Genomic DNA, 19,460 nt, shown 5'->3' on the forward strand with positions numbered 1-19,460 from the left:
TCTACTGCCATTTGCTTGAATGCCCAGACTCTAGGGAGAGTTGTGTTTGCATCACCGAAGACGGAATTTAGCCCTTTGTCAGGAGCAGGAAATTTTTATATGCTTGCACTTCCAGACATAACCTAAGCCTACAGGTAATTCAGCAGACAGGCTGAATGGCAGATACACAGTTTTTGCCATGTGGATTAGAGGTCATGGATGCATTTTACCAGTCTGCAGACATTAAAGGCTAGAGTTCAGTATCAAATGAGGAAAAAGAAAAAACAAAAGAACAAACAACATCTCACAGTAAAAGTATTTTACCAGAATCCTTATATACTGTCACTGCTGTACTATTGTTGCAGAGCTGAATTCTAGATTTCCAGTTCAGCGACTCAGATGAACACCTGTCAAAATAATCACAGCTTGCTTTGTTTAGTACTGGCCTCTGAAAACAGCCTTTGGGTCAAAATGACATTATTGAGATTAGCACCTTGGCAATTACTTACAGAAAAAGTTGAAGTTTTTCAAATAGAAAAAATACCTTTATAGCAAACCTGGTTCTTCAAAAAATGTAATTATATTAAAAATGTATAATCCATGACAGAACATTCTATTTTACCCCTGTCACAAGAAATAAAAATATTGCATACACAGGGTGCACTCAAAATCTATGGGGCCAAATTCTGCACTGAATTAAGTGGGAATTTTGCTGAAGTACAAGCTGGAAATCTTATTTTATGGTCATTGTAATCAGTAAGATTTTATTATTATTATTATTTCACAGGTATTTGGATTTCATCTAACAAACAGTGCATCATTTGACCCGTAATAAATATAAATAAAGAATGAATTACATGTCAACGACATATACTCTCTTTTCCATATTATCTCAATTAGCATGACCAAAACTGGCCATAACTACACCCAGTATTGATTGTGCTTCAAAGTTGGGTTTGTTTTTCGACAATACTGGATCATTTCAGGATCGAGGTTTAACCAGCTGTTTTGCAGAGACTGTTCTACCGTTGGAGAAACCACTGCGGGAAGCAGCTGTTCACTTCTTACTGCCATGAATGCTGAGGCTGTACTCCTCTCAACCCCCTTCAGGAGAGGAGTCACTGTAACACTGGGTACAGTCAAGCTCCGTTCCAGACACCAATCTGGACTACTGAGGACTGCATCTGTCTGACTTTTGACAAGTGGTTTTGTCTTCTCTTTCTTCTGACACATTAGCAAAACACACACAGAAATAACAGCAACAATAAGTAGCACAGACACTAGAACCAGGGGGATAATGATGTACCAAGGGTTTCTGCTTTCACCTCCCTGTTCTCTGGGACTCCTGGCATTAACCTGAGTTGTGGTCTTAGTCCCTGCAGATCCACTTGTTCCCATTGCCAGATTTAGCAATAGACCTTCCTCACGTAGATTTCCCCAGTGATTCTGCCCTGGCCACAGGGTTGGTTCAGTCTTCTGTGGTGCTACTGTAGGCTCTTCATTCTTAGAGGAGGCTGGTGCCTCGTTCTTTGAGGTAGCATGAATTTTTAAAGTGGTCATGCTGGTTATGGAAGGCACTTCAGTTGTAAAACCCTGTGCAAGTGGAGGACTGTATGGCACAATGGAATACTGAAAATAGCCAACAGCAGGCTGCACAGCATCTGCCCTGAGTATAAATGTGAATGAGTCATTTAACAGATCAATGCCTGTCATATTGGTATCTATGTCTAGAAGCACAACACCACTATCAATGTCAGCCTGCGTGAATGTCTGAGTATCTTCGAACACTGCATCATTCACGAACCTTTTCTTCACAATCCTTCCATGAGACGGGGGCACTATCACTTCAAATCTAGGATTGCTATTTGTCAAATTAGCTAGCTCAGAAGCATCCAGGTCACTGTTTCTGAACTTATAAGCTGCTTGATTTGAAATCTGCATGTCAGGTACAACTTGTACTAAAGGCTTCACTGTGATGTTCAGCACTTGTCCTGTTAGATTGCCTTCTGCAGTGAAGAGCATAAACTCCAGGACTTCCTTGGATGCAGTGAGATTTGTCAGGTGGTAAGACAGCCTTCCTGAGTACAAATCTGCTTGCTCAAATTTAGTAACCTGCTCATTTCCAATCATCAGATGCCCGTATTTGAGCGGCTGAGTTATTTCATACATAATATTAGTGCTTTTTCCATTTGTGACAGCTGAAAGCTGCACATTAGTAATAGTGACAGATGTCTGGCCCTGTGGAAGTGCAACATTGGTAAGGTTGACCAGGACAAGAGCGATTGGTATGACTTCAAGACTGAATAGTTTGTATAAAGGGCGATGTTTACCATCAGTCACACTGAAATAAAACACCCCAGAAGACGAACTTCCATCCTGCACAAACCAAACTTTACCACTGTCAACATCAGCTTGTGTGAAATCCTTTATAGAGACACTGAGATTGCTTTTCATTGCTAAATAACCATTATTGGGGTTGCTAACAATGGTGTATTTGAGCTCGGCTGGGGCATTATCTAGGTCTTCAACTTTCAGATTCTCTGATCCCAGCACTGACACATCTCCCTGCAGGACTTTCAAGTGCAGCCTTTTAGTCTTCAATTCTGGAGCTTGGTCATTCACTGGAACAACAGTGATATTAAACATCTCCTCTAAAAATTCGCTATGGGGCTTTGTTGCAGACTTGCTTTTTAGGTTTAACCAAACAGCAAAAGTGAAATTGTCATTAAGCGATTCAGAATTATCATGTATGTACACAATTCCAAATTTGTTCAGTATGTATTGGGAGAAGTGAGGCTTTTCTTTGGTAACATTTCTTTCTCCAACAACAATCATGCCATGTTGGGGTAAAGATACAACTTGATACCAGACTTCATACATGGAGCGCTGTACCTCAGGTAGCTTAATCAATAGATTCGAAGCATCTAAATTTGTTTTGTTGATTAATACTCTACCTCCTTCCTGGACTACGGCACCTAGCAAAACGGAAAAGACAATCTTAATAATTGACTATTTTATAGTTGCAATGTATCAGAAATTAGATGTCAAACACTGATGATGCTCAGAAAAGTTTCTCCTTCATGGTATCCTTGATTTCCATATGTCAGGCTAAAATATATTACCACTATTTTTAAAATACAGTCACATATAAGAGACAAGATTTTCTACTGATGCATACATTAAGATTAAAGAAATATCAGTTATCTCACAGCTTCTGAGTGTTTCCACCTACCATTACAGCAAAATGGAGAATACCCCCTACAGCAGTAGGAAGGAATAAACATAGGTAGTTAATCTCATTTTTAAAGATGCAGTGATGCAGTTTTCCAAACTACTATCTACACTACACACAGAAAAGCATTCTGGTCATTTGTTATTGAAGAGGAAGTAGCCTTTGTTTTTTCACATTTGTTCACTGGAACCCTGACAGATCCAAAACAATTTGGAGCCCAAACAGTACAGCATCTTTACCTGTATTTGCCAGAAGGTGACTGTTCCGATCATGCCTGGTAATTTCATAAGAAATGACAATATGGAACACCTGTAGGTCCAGAGCTGACGGTGGAGAGGAGACAGTAAAGGTAAAGAAATCTTCTGCACTCCAGCCAGCTGACTCATCTTGTAAGTGCTCATACATGACCACACCTTCATCCACCTGTTTCGTGTAAAGAAAAGCCATAGGTATAAGAGGAGAATAATTTTAAACAAAGAAGTGTAAGGAGAGAAAAAACAAAAAATCTTAAGAACATTGTTCAAGAGATGCCTTTGTACCTTAGTCCACGCACAGTGTATATAGAATCATAGAACTGTTTAGGTTGGAAAAGACCTGTAAGATCATTCAGTCCAACCATTAACCTAGCACTGCCAAGTCCACCAGTAAACCATGTCCTTCAGTGCCACATCTATGCATCTTTTAAATACCTCCAGGGATGGTGACTCAACCACTTCTCTGGGCAGCCTGTTCCAATGCCTGACAACCCTTCCAGTGACAAAATTTTTCCTAATATCCAATCTAAACCTACCCTGGCACAACTTGAGGCCATTTCCTCTCATCCTATCACTAGTTACTTGATAGAAGAGACCAGTACCCACCTCACTACAACCCCCCTTTGGGTAGTTGTAGAGAGCGATATGGTCTCCCCTCAGCCTCATTTTCTCCAGGCTAAACCACCCCACAGTTCCCTCAGCCGCTCCTCACAAGACTTGTGCTCCAGGCCCCTCACCAACTTGGTTGCCCTTCTCTGGACACGCTCCAGCACCTCCATGTCTTTCCTGCAGCAAGGGGCCCAAAACTGAACACAGTACTCAAGGTGCGACGTCACCAGTGCCCAGTACAGGGGAACAATCACCTCCCTGCTCCTGCTGGCCACACTATTTCTGATGCAGGCCAGGATGCCGTTGGCCTTCTTGGCCACCTGGGCACACTGCTGGCTCATATTCAGCCAGCTGTCAACCAATACCCCCAGGTCCTTTTCCACCAGGCAGCTTTCCAGCCACTCTTCCCCAAGCCTGTAGCGCTGCATGGGGCTGTTGTGACCCAAGTGCAGGACCCGGCACTTGGCCTTGTGGAACCTCATACGACTGGCCTCGGCCCATCGATGCAGCCTGTATGTAACTTACATTGAGATTATCTTGCATTTCTCTTCTTCTTAAGATGGACTCTGTTGCCAGACAAGCTTACTTAAGGTAGGTGAAATGTTACTGGGCTTGAATGCTTCATAAAGGCCTTATGTGAAGAACAGAGATATAAAACATTGAGAAATTTATCTCAAACTAGCAAAGGTAATGGTGAACAGGAGCTCAGCTGGACTGTATATTTAGTGAATCAGAGTATCATATGTCTAGGGTTTTTAGTTTATAAGGATACTACTGGGGCTGGTCTCATTGTCCTGAAAAAGCATATGAAAGACTGAAGGCTTGAAAGGGACTTTGATGCAGGTATTTCATGGTGAATAGCAAGAGATACTTGGTAAGAGACTACAGAAAGCAGAAGGAGGTGCAATTACCATCGAAATACACTCTCATTTATAACCAAAGAGCTGATGGTGTTACTTAGTGGAAAATTTCTACATCACAACAAGAAGGGGATTCCTAAGAGACAGGAAGGAACCTGGTCTGTCCTATACCTGCCTTCACTGACCTTGCAGATCATCATACTCAAGAGAATCCTATCAGTCCCACCGTGAGGATTTAAGCCTCAAAGTACTGCAAAATACTGCAGTAAATCTTCAGAGAAACACATATTTATACAAGATACAACCATTTACCTCTTTAGGCCCCAAAGCAAAACGCAGTATTTTCAGACTAGGATTCTCATCAGTTGGAACTACACCCAAACTTTAAGATCAATACCGTAATACACTGAAACTGCAACAGGATTCCTAATAACCACAAGACTAGAACACTTACTAAATCTCATCCAGTCGATTCAGCGTCTTGTCTGCTTGATAATTCATTCACTGACCTGAAGAGAACACAGCTATACCTATTAAATCCTTGGCAACTTCCCAGGCAACTACTGACCTGTCTTGCATGTGTTAGTTTATAATTGCCAGAGATATCCCTGTCTGAGATCGTGCTGGTTCTAAGTTTACTACTTGTAACATACTCTACACAGCTTGCAAACACCTTGAAGGAACTCATTAGCACATATTCCTATCACATATGCTTGAAAGGTGTGAAAAAAGAAAACAAAAAAAAGCCCTGCTGCTATCACAGATGAAGCACTTAGCAGAATCTCAGCTGTGACTACAGAGAGAGCTAATCCTGAAATTACTGCAATAGCCCCCACTGAGATCACTAGAGAAACAGGGCTTTCAGGGTCAGTTTTCTCAGCAGCCTCAAAACCATCCCATCTTATTGTCTAAAAAATTCAGACTGATGTGATAAAATCCTATATGCACATCTCCAAGATTATGCTCTCCCTATACTGATTTAATTCTTAATGGCTATCATAGGACAAAACAAATAAAATTTATATTAAAAGGATATGTTGGTTCAGGATAACTTTCCAAAACATGCCTCTAGGACTTCAAGTTGGAGAAAGCAAATTTTTATACCAAGAACAGGCACAATATGCATCCTTTAAATTCAGCAGTGTTTAGTATCAATCTTAATAGGGTTATTTTTTTTCAGCTGCAAGCGCATGCTAATATCTGGGCTAAGAAGAGAATGGAATTAGTGAAGATTTCTGTGTTTACCTCTGTAATGACTTTAAATATAATGAAGAAATGACTTTAAATATAATGAAGAAACTGTGGCTTGCTGCGAGATGAAAATACGTCTAAGATACCATAGAAAGTACTGACAGAGAAAAAAACCCAAACATCATGTCAAAAACTACTGTGTTATTCAAGTGCATTTAACACAGAATTCATTTTCTTACATTGGCTGAACAACAACTGTCCATGAAAAAACTTCTTGGAATGCAATAGTGATTTCAATTCTTTTTTTTTCTTTTCTTTGGCAACAAAGCAATAAACCACAGGGCATAGGAAGAGTTCAGCACCATAGCAAAAGTGCTAACTAAGCTAGCTTAGTGCTAAATAAGCTAGCTGCATAGTACTTTTCAGAAGTGAAATTTCAAGCTCCACAATACAGAAGAAAGTCAATGAATACCCAAAAAACTAAACTAACACAAAATATTTTCAATTCAAATCAGATTTACAGGCTTCCTATTACCAAACAGAAATTGAATGTTTTATTCTCCATTACATGAAGAATATACAATATTTTGTAATATCAATGTCATTTTCTCACTGATATTTAACTTCATGTGGCTACAACATGCTAGACAGTGAAAGTTTATTTAGGATCTCTCTTCTCTCCCTTATACCTCATTCTCTACCAGAATAAATAGCAAGCTGGTTAGGATACCTTAATTCTACCTGCAATAAGTCACTTAGCTCTATTTGTTTGAAGTGAAAATGGCCAATACAAATACCTCCAACAGAGAAGAAAAGCATACACATTATTACAGCTCAAAACCTTACACAATTTACAAAGTTCAAAGGAAAGTTAGCTATACATTAGTAAGAACTAAAGCTCTAGAGAATAAGTGGCATGTTCTGACATGGCACTGTCTGATAAACATATCTAAAGATCATATCCATAGGCAAAAACAGTGAAACTTTAGCTGCAAGATTTTGTGTCTGACATGCTTAACTGTTTCATCTAATGCTCATAAAAATCATACATTTTAGGAACAGAATCATAGAATCACAGAATCATAGAATGGTTTGGGTTGGAAGGGACCTTAAAGATCATCTAGTTCCAACCCCCCTGCCATAAGCAGGGACACCTTCCACTAGACCAGGTTGCTCAAAGCCCCATCCAACCTGGCCTTGGACACTTCCAGGGATGGGGCATCCACAGCCTTTTTGAGCAACCTGTTTCATTGTCTCACCACCCTCTCACAGTGAAGAACTTCTTCCTTACATCTAATCTAAATCTACCCTCTTTCATTTTAAAGCCATTACCCTTTGTCCTATCACTACATGTCCTTGTAAAAAGAAGGGAACAGTGTCATTATACAGTTCACCTCCCTCATAATGTAAGACAAAACTCAGCAACTATTGCAACAAGACCAGTAACTTAACGTGAATAGAACATAGTTCTAAGAGAAACATACTGTGTTCATCTTGATTTAAAAAGTTCAAGTGGAGATTCATTCCACCACAGTCCTTGGTCAGGTTGTTTCAAAGTTTGATGATAACTAATAAAAACACCAACCTTTTTTCCAGGTCCTACTGGTCAAGTTTCAATTTCTGGCCACTAGATTTTCTCATTCTTTCATATACTAAATCAAACAGCCACTTTTAAAATCTGTAAATGTACATTAAGACCAAATTATCTCTTAATTTTGCTTCCAGCAAAGTCAGAAGATTGAGCTCCTTTTATCTCCCCCACTTAGATTTACTGAGAATAACTTACTGCACGCAGAGCACAGTTATATTCAGATTCTGCACACAGACATTTCTTTTCAGTTGCAAAAGAATGTTTTCCATCAAGTTACATGAGCTGCCACACTTTACTCATTCAAGTATGAGACCCTGTATCACAGTTAAGATTCTTTAAACACTTAATATCACAGCCAATCAAGTCAACAGAAGTCCTCTTGGGAACACCCATGAGGACTGTGTACAGCTGAAATGAATCTGATACTTGGACTTTTCACAGAGCAAAAGGCTACTGCTTCTGCCAAAAACTGAAGGCTTCCAACCTTGGACTGCTGGTTAATGGCACCAGAACAGCTCTTCTTGAAAAATACTGCTACAAGCAAAACAGTGGAAATTGCCAAGACCCTGCTAGTATCCAAGCAGAGGGGAACAAAGGCTCCTCTTGCCTTCATTACTGGATGCCAAATACTTAACGACATAGCAAATCTGGGTGATTGCACTGATGGGTCACATACGCCTGGTTACTTAACAGATATAAATGGATCAGACAAAGAACAAGCAACTGAGATGCCCTTTGAAGTAACAATCTACCCATGAACTACTTATTATAAAGTAAATGCTTACCATAGACTGTGTAAAACTGAGGATTTCCTGAGTGGTATTATCAGAATTTATTCTTATCAGCCTTCCAAGTTTTGGGGAAGTTTTAATCATAAAAGTTATAGTTCTGTTCCCTGCATTGGTCACATCATTGGTTACAGCTTTCAGATCATGTCGTGAAATAGGTTTTCTGGAACCTAAAAAATGTCAATTACAAGGAACACAGATTTGCAACAGCAATTTTTCCAAAAGGGTTAAGTTTTGTATGCACAAGTCACCCTCTCATCTAGGTATTCTACTTAGCATTTTAATATCATTTTATACAATCAGCAGGTTTGCCCTTTTTCTAGTTACCTTCTAGTAACTCTTCCACAGCTTTTTCAATCAAAAAGCCCATCAGTAAGATGTACCTTTGTTTTACAAATGAAAACTCAGTTCTCTTCAGCATATGTAATTGCTGAACACTAGCTTCTGTAAAAACAACCCAAAGTAAGAAACAGAGCATGTATAAGAAGCTCTGTTCCTATGTTACATGTCTAGAACTGAATTCAAACTCCAGCTGAAGTCACCATTGCCCACAGAAGGCAGGGTGATTTGGCAAGGAGATGCCTTAACACAGCAAACTTTCTAGTGAAAACACAAACCAAAATCGATTATTACCAGAAGCTTGAACCACACTTTATGGATATGAAAGATGATTTTCATTAAATGAAAATAAAAAATAAATAGTGAATTAAACAAATTAGGAAGAACATCACATAACAGAAATAACGGCCTGAACTGAAATCATGTATTATTAAGATGGATGGAGACTGAGAGGTAATAAAATCCTTTTAATACAGAGCACCACACTAACCAGTACCTTCTGGCTTAAATATTACAAAGATTTTAAAGAACCTTCTGGCATTTAGTCAAACCAAGACAATTTTTGCCACAGCTGTGACAAAACCAAACCTAGTAATTTCCTAAAAGAAAAAAAGTTTTATTTGGCTTCTTTTTGATGCACTGTTTCATGGTACACACTCAGCAAACTAAATCTCACATTTAATGATACTTTTGGAGGAGCAATAGATACCCATAATCCTATTCTCCCTGCCCCACTTCTGCTTCCATTTTTACATTTTCTCTTTTCTTGAGCAACAAGCTTTCATGCGTATCAATACATAATTTCAGATACTAGCAGTATATATCCTTGAAGTCTGAATTATCAATCCATCTTCAATAAAGCATAATGTTTATACAGGAATAACACAAAATAACATGTTCCTGCTATAATATTCAGAAGAAAGAATAAGGTAAGCAAACTGAAAAATGGGTATGTTTTACAAGCCATTAGTAATGTCAAGATTCTGCCTGTTTACATGTAGTTGTGCCCTGGTTCAAACCACATGTACTTTGAAATAGAGTTGTTATAATGAAACGAGATCTTCTGGCTCAGCACTGTTTTCCCCTTTTTACCCTCCCATGCCTCTCTGTGTCCATACTGCTTTGAAAAGCAAAGCAATCCCTCAGGTCTAGAAAAATTCTCTCACACTGTATCTAATTCAAGGACTCTCCCTCCTCTTACTCTCTCTTCTTTTCCCTTTTTTGCGTGACAAGCAGAGAGGGAAGCACGACCTTGTGTTGTATGTAGAGCAGATGTGGTCAGGAATGTGCAACCGAGAGCAACAGTAAATCAGACCATGTGTATCTGCAAATACAGTTATTTCACAATAACCTCCTACTTATGCAAATCAGGCCTCATTGCCTTAACAGAGTAAGACAGAGTAATTTTCAAACATAGTCACACTGTAGTGACAGAAGTTACCACTCCAATTTTTCATAACTATATCAGGTTATCACACTACCACCATCACAGTGCACGGACATGGGGACAGAGGATGTGTGCCACAAAGCCCCGATTTGTTCCTAATAGACCTGATCTCAATCACTGCACAGCACAGGGTGAAATACAGTGCAGAGCCCCAGACAATAAAGTCTCTCACACTTTCCTGTAAAATGGGATCCTCCCCCAGACATAACCTTCTCCTTCACCCACTTCTGTCCTGAGACTTGAGAACCTTTTACAGCACCCACAGTAGTTCTGTTCTGGTCTCACATCTCAACAGGGAGAGGAAGATTATTTGCCAGCCAAACAAGTGGGTGAAGGAAAGGGAACTGAGAATACTGTCCACTTGTTCCCAAACATGGGAGCAGAGAGGTCGCAAAACCAACCCCACCCAAATGCAGGGGAAAGAAACAGAGGGGAGGAAGACACACAAGGATGGGTCACTGTCCTGGTTTCAGCTGGGACAGAGTTAATTGTCTTCCTAGTAGCTGGTACAGTGCTATGTTTTTGAGTTAAGCGTGAGAAGAATGTTGATAACACTGATGTTTTCAGTTGTTGTTAAGTAATGTTTAGTCTAAATTCAAGGATTTTTCAGCTTCTGATGCCCAGCCAGCGAGAAAGCTGGAGGGGCTCAAGAAGTTGGCAGAGGACACAGCCAGGGCAGCTGACCCAAAGTGGCCAGCGGGATATTCCATACTGTGTGGTGTCATGCCCAGTATATAAACTGGGGGTGTTGGCAGGGAGGGGCAGATCACTGCTCAGGAACTAACTGGGCATCGGTTGGCAAGTGGTGAGCAATTGCACTGTGCATTATTTGTATATTCCAATCTTTTTACTATTACTATTGTCATTTTATTAGTGCTGTCATTATCATTATTAGTTTCTTGTTTTCTGTTCTATTAAACCGTTCTTATCTCAACCCACAAGTTTTACTTCTTATCCTGATTTTCTCCCCCATCCCACTGGATGGGAGGGGGAGTGAGTGAGCAGCTGCATGGTGCTTAGTTGCTGGCTGGGGTAAAACCACAACAGTGACGAAGAGCAGGGCCAAGCTAATGCGTGTAAGTAAAATGCAATAGCATAAGGCCATCATCAGTACCTAATAATTTTGGTATCCATTTTTACTGCCTACATTTAAGATTTGGAAAGGACTTTGGCATGAGCATTCTGCCTATCACTGCTAAGCAGTTACAAATCATCTCATCTACAGACTGCTTAGACAGCTCTGTTTCCAAATACCTACAAGTCAGGCTGCCTCTCCTTCTCAAAGAGCAACTCAGCTCCTTCATTCTTTGAGCAATTGCTTCCCTGAAGAGAGCAAATTCTCACACTGTAGATATCTAGCATACTTAAGAAAAAACTCATATATCTAGCAATCAATTTATTGAGCACACTGAATAAAACAAGCTTCTGTTGAAGGAAAAAAAAAATCCATAAAGTGTATAAACAAATCTGGTATATCCAACACAAAAGAAGACAGCAGTACATACTCATATAAAATTGCAGAACAATATTCTCTTGAGAGAATAGATTACACCCAGTCATGAAGACATGGCAAATTCCCACAATATATTCAATTTTAACTTCCCTAAAGAGAAGATTCTTCAAGTTGTCTCAAAATTCACTTTTTCTGCAGTGCTATGAACTACAGCAGGACACTGGCTATTGTTTTTAAATCTGTTAACCATTTGGCACCATCATTGTTGTAATAGTAATTTCATGATGAGCAAGTACAGCTGAAACCCATACAGCTCCAGAATGTCTTTTGAAAGTATCATAAAGAGAACAGGTGAAAAAGCTAGTAGTACTTTTTAACATCAAAAAGGAATTTTGCGAAGCCAAAGTAAGTGAGAATTCAGGAAAAACTGTAGGCTTAGATGAATACAGCTTGCAGTGCTGAAAGAAATAGTGTCTTTTGCAAACTGGAGAACTGACTGACAGTCTAGAGACTTTGCCTTCTATGGATGTATCATGCATACTTTTCTTACAATTACCTTTGGCTTAAGATAGAATTCCTACAAATCCCTGTGCCTGAGGCAACCTTACACACCAAAATCACAGATTAGTAAGCTTTGTAAGTGGACTTACGTGAATCCCATTTATACCGTCTGAATTAGAAGATCATGCTGCTACAATCTCATTTTTTGTTGCCTGTGTTTGACAGGGTTTTGTTGCAAGCCTTTTTTTTTTTAGACAGCTTATATTCAGGAAGTTTAAGAACCTAACATGCTCCTCTTCTGTATCAAATTGATAAACCAAGGTACAGATAAATACCTCTAGAGCTTTACCAATTCTCAATATCTCTCTCTGGCTGTACAGATCATGTTCACAGCAAAAAGAAGGTAGCAAAACCAAAAGTGTGACACAAGACATTGCTGAGAGAAGACTAATCTTCATTTCTCCTTTAGTCCTGCAATTAATGTTAGGTTACTAACCCCATGAGGGATTACTCTTCTCCATGCAAAGCAGTAAATGGCTTTGGTAAGACTCTCTTAACACATCAACTCCTGCAGGAGTAGGATTTCATTTAAAAAAAATACTCAGTTGCTGATCCAACTAGTTCCAAATGCACGAATACAAATCAAAGTCTTTAGTCCTCCTGATTCATCAGTGAGTCTGTGCTGCTCTCCATAACTCAGCTTAAACAATAAGAAAGCGAACTAGCAATCTGGCGAGCTTACGTGTGCTATTCAGAATTCCACGGATACAAGCTTCACTCTGCTTTTACCAGGCAAAATCACAACTAGATAAGACACCTCTAAATATGTGAATATAATACAGAGCTTTTAAACAAATCTGAATGGAGAATGTTCAGAACTTAGGCAGACATCGTAATTGCCACACTGTGCTTACATATTTCACTGGTAATTTCCATGACTCCAAGCACATGCGCGTATCAAAAAGTTAAAGACTGTAAAACAATAAAGCAATACGTAGTTTGAGAAAACATAACTGTTCTTTTAAAAATCAGACAGATAGATGTTCCCAGGTACAGTTTTCTATAGTTCAGCCAGCTAGCTATCTAACAAATAACTGTATAATATGCAATGTTTTCAAGTGGACGAAATCATGGTAATCTTTAAAAACAGACCTGGAAAGACTCCGAGTCCTTTGTTCACTTCAAGGCTAATGACTAGCATCCGAGCTGTGATGCTAAAAATCTGTCGAGGTGCAAAGTTCAAACCATCTGTTACCTGAAAGTTGAAGCCTCCAGACATTGCTCCTGTAGAAAACAAAAACATGAATTTATTCTTGTATTATTCTGTTTGTCATCCAAAACATACAAACATACACTGGACACCTTCTGCTCTTAGCTACAGTGAAATATATCCAAAGTCATCCTGAAGCAATTTTTGATCAGTACCTTTGTATCTTAAATAGAATTAAATAAATTAATAATGTGGAGAACACCTTCTGAAGGAAGAACTACTGGCTGTTGTTTACACTGAAGGCCAGACATCCCTTAGATGTAAATCAGCAGAGTGCCCCTTCCTTCCTTTCTTCACTGACCCCAGTGGAGCTGAAACCAAGTTAAACTTGGGGAGACAATGACTCCCAGATTTCCTGCTCCTTTTATCTTAGGAGGGACCAAAGCCCTTAAGCAGTCACATTTTAGCAAAGAAGGAATCTGGGGAGAGAAACAACTAGAATGTTCTTTCATTTTGATTTACATTTAAAGGACTGAATCAACTCTCAGGTTGTTTCCTTTGCCTCTTCACTCTGCTTCAGCTTTCCTGAAGAGCGTATGTTGTCACAGCTTAAACTATTTCAGAGGTTATGTGTACTCATAATAAACACACATTTTTTTCTTTAATCTTAGGGCCTGTACGTACTTTGGCACAAGCTATAGCAAAATACCTCCAGGAGTCTGAGTGGATTCCTATAAAAATACGTCTCTCGGAACTGACTTTCTGCTTTAAGTAGAGGCTCCCCAGATTTTTTAATTAGGTAGAAAGAGAGAATGAAAAATTGAAACATTAATTGTTGCAAACCATTACCATTGCTCTTCTACTTGCTGTGCCCATTTTAGCCATGAGATACTGCTAGATGAATATATATCCTGAAAGTGAGAGAGTGCCATGTACTTTCATGTAAAGATCAGCACTCCTTGCCTAACTATAAATTAACATATCAGAAGAAGCAAATATGGGTTCTGAGATAATAGTTAACAACTCCCCTAGGCAATGCTCTTATATCCAGCCAGGCACTGAAGCACCTCTGGGACATCATATTGTTTTTATTTTAAAAGTTTTTATTCTCTGATGTTTTCTCTTGAAAAAAATGCACAAGTAGGTGTACATTTAAAAAGGCATTGAGGAGTCTACCCTTTGCCTCAGGTTGGAAAAAAAAGGCTTACTTAGCCTCACCTCATTTTTTGGCTAATGCAGGTCAACTGCTCGATTGACACAGACATTTTGTCATTGGCAGAGTCAGGAACAGAACTAAATCCTGAAGTGCTGCTTGGGTGGAGCATGTATTATTTTATCGCAATTAATTTTTAAAGGCATATCTGATCAGGGGTGATAAAAAGGACACCAGAAGGAGGATTGTAAAAATTGCACTGAAAAGACACTGAGACTTCAGAACCAACAAGACTTCAGCTCAGTACTGGCCTAAGGAAAACACTGGCAGGGTTTAAGGGCAAACCCCATACTGTGAAAACAGGATGGGAGCACCCTGGAGTGAAGCAAGGGTGGAAAAGGGAAGGAATTCTTGCACTGAAGGAGGAGTACAGAAAAGGAAAGGTATGTTCTGCTTCTGCATTTTCGCTGGTGACAGAACAATCAGGCATTATAGAGGAAACAAACACAAAATTTAAGGGAAAAACATGAGAACAATGAGATTTGCAACTCGCAGCACAGAATAAGCAGCATAATGCAACTCACAAGACTGAGCAAAGATGAAGGGAAAATTTTATGAGGTCTAATGTTAGAGGCATAAAAGCAAAGTATGGTAGTACTTCCTTTGGCAGTACAAAAGATCCCGAGGATGGAGAGTCACTGCCATGTACAGATGTAAAAGATCTGTGGTGCCATGAGGAACAGCCACGGGATGGAAGAGCTGGCTCAGCCAAGAAGATGCTGCTTTTCCCCTTGAAAAGGGCAAGAGTGAGTAGGAAGAGTATACGCCAGGCTGTAGAAACCATGAAGTGGGGGTACTTCCCAGGAGGAGCCAGAGAAGCTAGCAGACACTAGAAGACTGAAGACGAGGGACAGGGCAGCTGAAGAGAAAAGGGGTAAAAAACTGAATGACAGTAACCAGATAAGGAAAGGCCCCAGGACAAGGCTGGAGCAAGAAGGTGAGAGTAACAAGTACATTTCTAGCAACAGCCCAAAATGAAGGAAGAAAGAAAATCACAGAGTGAGAAAGGAAAAGAAAGAAAATGTCCAAAGTACTTTCTGAAACACTGGAGGCCGTGAGGCTGAGCATATGACAGAGCCAGAGCAGCTGCAAGAGCTGACACATGACCTGGGCAATTTTACATTTCAAATTTACTGTACAACCCACACTCCCACTCACTGGAGAATGAAATTTGTTGTTCGTTTTACTTTTATTAATCAAGATTCACTTCCTAAGACTACAGATGTGCACTTGCCCTTTCTGGAACACAGAGTGGATTCATTTCCTCACGCTGAGACTACCACTGTCCTGCCACCATAGGGGTTTTTACAAGTCAAAGTCTCCCTTGGAAAAATTTCAACAGCTTGGCTCACTTTTGCCATGCTCTTGACCTTTCATTTCCTGTGCAAATTATTTGAGCAGGATACTTACAGGTCACCAGCAGCTGCTTGTAAAGCAATTTCAGCAACACATATGCACCCTACAAGACAGTGCATCGGAAGTCAGAGTGCTTTAACCTGCACCAAGCCTCATGAAGACACAGCATAGATCTGGAATGACTGCTACAGCCAAGGGAGTACTAGAAATAATTCCAGCCTGCGTTGGGGCTGGAAGGGAGTGCTGCACCTCTACCATCTCCTTCCCCAAAACTGGTTTATTCCTTCTTTAGCACTTCCTTTCTTCTTTCAGCTGAGGTAACACAAAAATACAGTTAGAGCAGGAGAAAAGCAGCTATTGCCCTGTAAAAGGCCCACCTCTTCCTCTGGCTGGAACCCCACTGGGATGTTCATTCCTGCATCTTCCCAGCACTGCTACTCAAGGATGCATGAAGCTGCCCTGACTTCTTTTTTTTTATTGCCCACACATTCTGTCTGTAGCAGCAGCACAAATAACCCCATCTCTAGCTCTGGCCACTGGCAGAAAAAAGAGACAATGGTTACAGCTGAATTCCTTCACAGCCTGAAAGGGAGGCTGACATCACACAGATGAACCATAACTTCATTGCCCAGAGCTGCTCAGGAACACAAATATACTGCGGCAGGTATCTGAGAGACTGTTGGTCCCTGAATAGCTCTACACTGTAGCAAGACAGAAAGGCTTCAGGAGATTCTCAATGACAATGGTCAAAAAAATAGATTTCTTTCCTCTGAAAGCTGCATGGCAATGTTCCCCTACTGCAGACCTGTATTCAGAAAGAAGGCTGCTACCAGCTGAACCATCAATACACCAAGGATTCTTGGTGAGCACACATTTAAGTACTCGTCAGACCCTCTCCTATTTAGTTTGTGACATCATGTATCACATAACCGGTGCTCTGAGATTTTTGTGACATTACAAGGAGATCTTCAAAGGATGACAAACACAAATATACTGAATAGGAGCAGTATTTTGGTTAACAAATGTGGTATTTTTGAAACCACATACCATCATGTACAAATACCAGCTGTCCTTCAGTTATATGAGCCTGGGTAAAACTAAGGATGCTCTTGTTGGGAGAAGACTTCAGAGCCAAGTGCCCATTGCTAGGTGGAGTAATGGAATATATCAGTTCTGATGGTGAGGAGTCCTTGTCTTCCGCACAGAGGTCATCAATAGTTATTTCTGTGACTGAACCCACCCACACCTAGAAAAGCAAAAATAAAAAAATTATAGTATTAAAGAAAATGCATATAAGAGAAAATCAGGGGAAAAAAGAAAACTAAAAAAAAAGAAAAAAGAAAAGAAGAAAGATTTGTGCTGTGCAATACTAGCAGCTATGAGAAGTTTCCTTACTGTACATCCAAATCTCTAATGGACTGGAACAGTTCATGCTGGCAAATGGTTTTCAAAAAACAAGACCACAAAATAATACAAGTAAACACACCCTACACCAGTTTGAGTTTTAGAGAGCTGCAGCACGAGTGCTCTATTTGTCAGGCACTATCCAAACTCTTACAAACATAACAAAATTGTATTATGATAACTGAGTCAAGGAGCTCCTTTCCAACACATACACGTGAATATTAGTGTCATGTACTTCACAGCAGACAAGGCATTCAATATGGTCTACTTTCACTAGCAGAAAAGAAAAAAGAAAACAGCCCAGGGACAGCACACTCTCCAAAATGGAACACTTCTTGTAGCTGCATCATTTCCTTCTAACAACATGCACTAAAGGCCCTTTTTTAGTGCACCAAACAACCCACAGAGGTGCTCAGTCCAGTGGGAGATGAAGGACTCAACACCTCCAACACCTGCTTAGCACTTTGCAAGGTCATGCTTCCAGACAAAACAGCTAACTAGTTTTTAGAAAGATTGTATAAAACCCATTACTTAACACTAGTAAATCTAAATGCATCTTTTTTTTTTTTTAGCTTAAGATATGCACAAACTACAAGATCCTTCTTTCAAGCAGAAAGGACTGCTGCGTGAGCTTCATCCATATCTTATTGGATAATTTGTTTGGAAAGGATAAGCAACAGCCCATTTTACTCTTCATCTTTATTATATCTACTTGGAATTACAGACAAAAGTACTAAGACTAACAAAGAACAATACATATTTATCTCAACCTCAAATGAAATTCCCAAATATTCAATACGATGACACCAATTCTTCCCATGCAGAATTTATATCATAGCATACAATCTTAAGAGCCTGAGCCTTTAAAAACCTCCGCTTCAGCTTCAAAACACATACTGCATCATCCCTTCCTGCCTTCCTAGGATCTTAGTACACTTAACAAGTATCTGGTAGTAACATTACACCAAACAGTTCAAGAGAGAACACAATCCTTGAAAAAGGGCATTTTACCTGTCCCAAAACCAAAAATCAGCAATCACAGATTTTTCCCTAAGTATTAATTTTACTTTTTAATAAAAACTATGGAAGAAAACCTTTTCAAGCCACTGGGATTTTTGCCACAACACTTCAAGAGAGGAAAGATTTCAGACTACATTGTGTCACAAAATATGTGCCATGGAAAAAGGGATACTAAAATGAAATTATATCATAGGATCATAGAATGGTTTGGGTTGGAAGGGACCTTAAAGATAGATCATCTAGTTCCAACCCCCCTGCCATAAGCAGGGACACCTTCCACTAGACCAGGTTGCTCAAAGCCCCATGCAACCTGGCCTTGAACACTTCCAGGGATGGGGCAGCCAGAACTTCTCTGGGCAACCTGTTCCAGTGTCCCACCACCCTCACAGCAAAGAATTTCTTCCTAATATCTAATCTAAATCCACCCTCTTTCAGTTTAAAACCATTACCCCTCATCCTATCACTACACACCCTGATCCTGTAGGCCCCCTTTAAGCACTGGAAGGCCACTATATAGTCTCCCCAGACCCTGCTCTTCTCCAGGCTGAACAACCCCAACTCTCTCAGCCTGTCTTCACAGTAGAGGTGCTCCAGCCCTCTGATCATCTTTGTGGCCCTCCTCTGGACTCCCTCCAACAGGTCCACATCCTTCTTATGTTGGGGGCCCCAGAACTGAATGCAGTACTGCAGGTAGGGTCTCACAAGAAAGGAGTAAAAGGGGACAATCACCTCCCTTGACCTGCTGATTACACTTCTTTTGATGTAGCCCGGAATACAGTTGGCTTTCTGGGCTGTGAGCACACATTGCTGGCTCATACTCAGTTTTTCATCCACTAATATCCCCACGTCCTTCTCTGCAGGGCTGCTCTCAATCCACTCATTGCCCAGCCTGTATTTGTGCTTGGGATTGCCCCAACCCATGTGCAGGACCTTGCACTTGGCCCTGTTGAACTTCAAGAGGTTCACACGGGTCCACCTCTCAAGCCTGTCAACGTCCCTCTGGATGGCATCCC

General features: G+C 40.2%; 1 protein-coding gene across 2 annotated transcripts in view; it reads right to left on the bottom strand.

The window, feature by feature from the left end:
- Window positions 1-712: 712 nt before the first annotated feature.
- Window positions 713-19,460, bottom strand: part of LOC104314590 (chondroitin sulfate proteoglycan 4-like) — a 42,029-nt gene continuing 23,281 nt past the window's right edge. The window contains exons 6-10 of one of the 2 annotated variants that reach the window (XM_069776497.1): window positions 17,071-17,269; window positions 13,397-13,528; window positions 8,502-8,674; window positions 3,451-3,634; window positions 713-2,954 (exon numbers count right to left, since the gene is read on the bottom strand). In XM_069776497.1, coding sequence (XP_069632598.1) covers window positions 901-2,954; window positions 3,451-3,634; window positions 8,502-8,674; window positions 13,397-13,528; window positions 17,071-17,269 — 2,742 coding nt within the window. In that variant the 3' untranslated portion in view covers window positions 713-900. The remainder of the gene's footprint in view (window positions 2,955-3,450; window positions 3,635-8,501; window positions 8,675-13,396; window positions 13,529-17,070; window positions 17,270-19,460) is intronic. The other variant, XM_069776498.1, reaches the window with a different exon arrangement.

This window comes from Haliaeetus albicilla, chromosome Z (genome assembly GCF_947461875.1).
Source record: "Haliaeetus albicilla chromosome Z, bHalAlb1.1, whole genome shotgun sequence".
NCBI lineage: Eukaryota > Metazoa > Chordata > Aves > Accipitriformes > Accipitridae > Haliaeetus > Haliaeetus albicilla.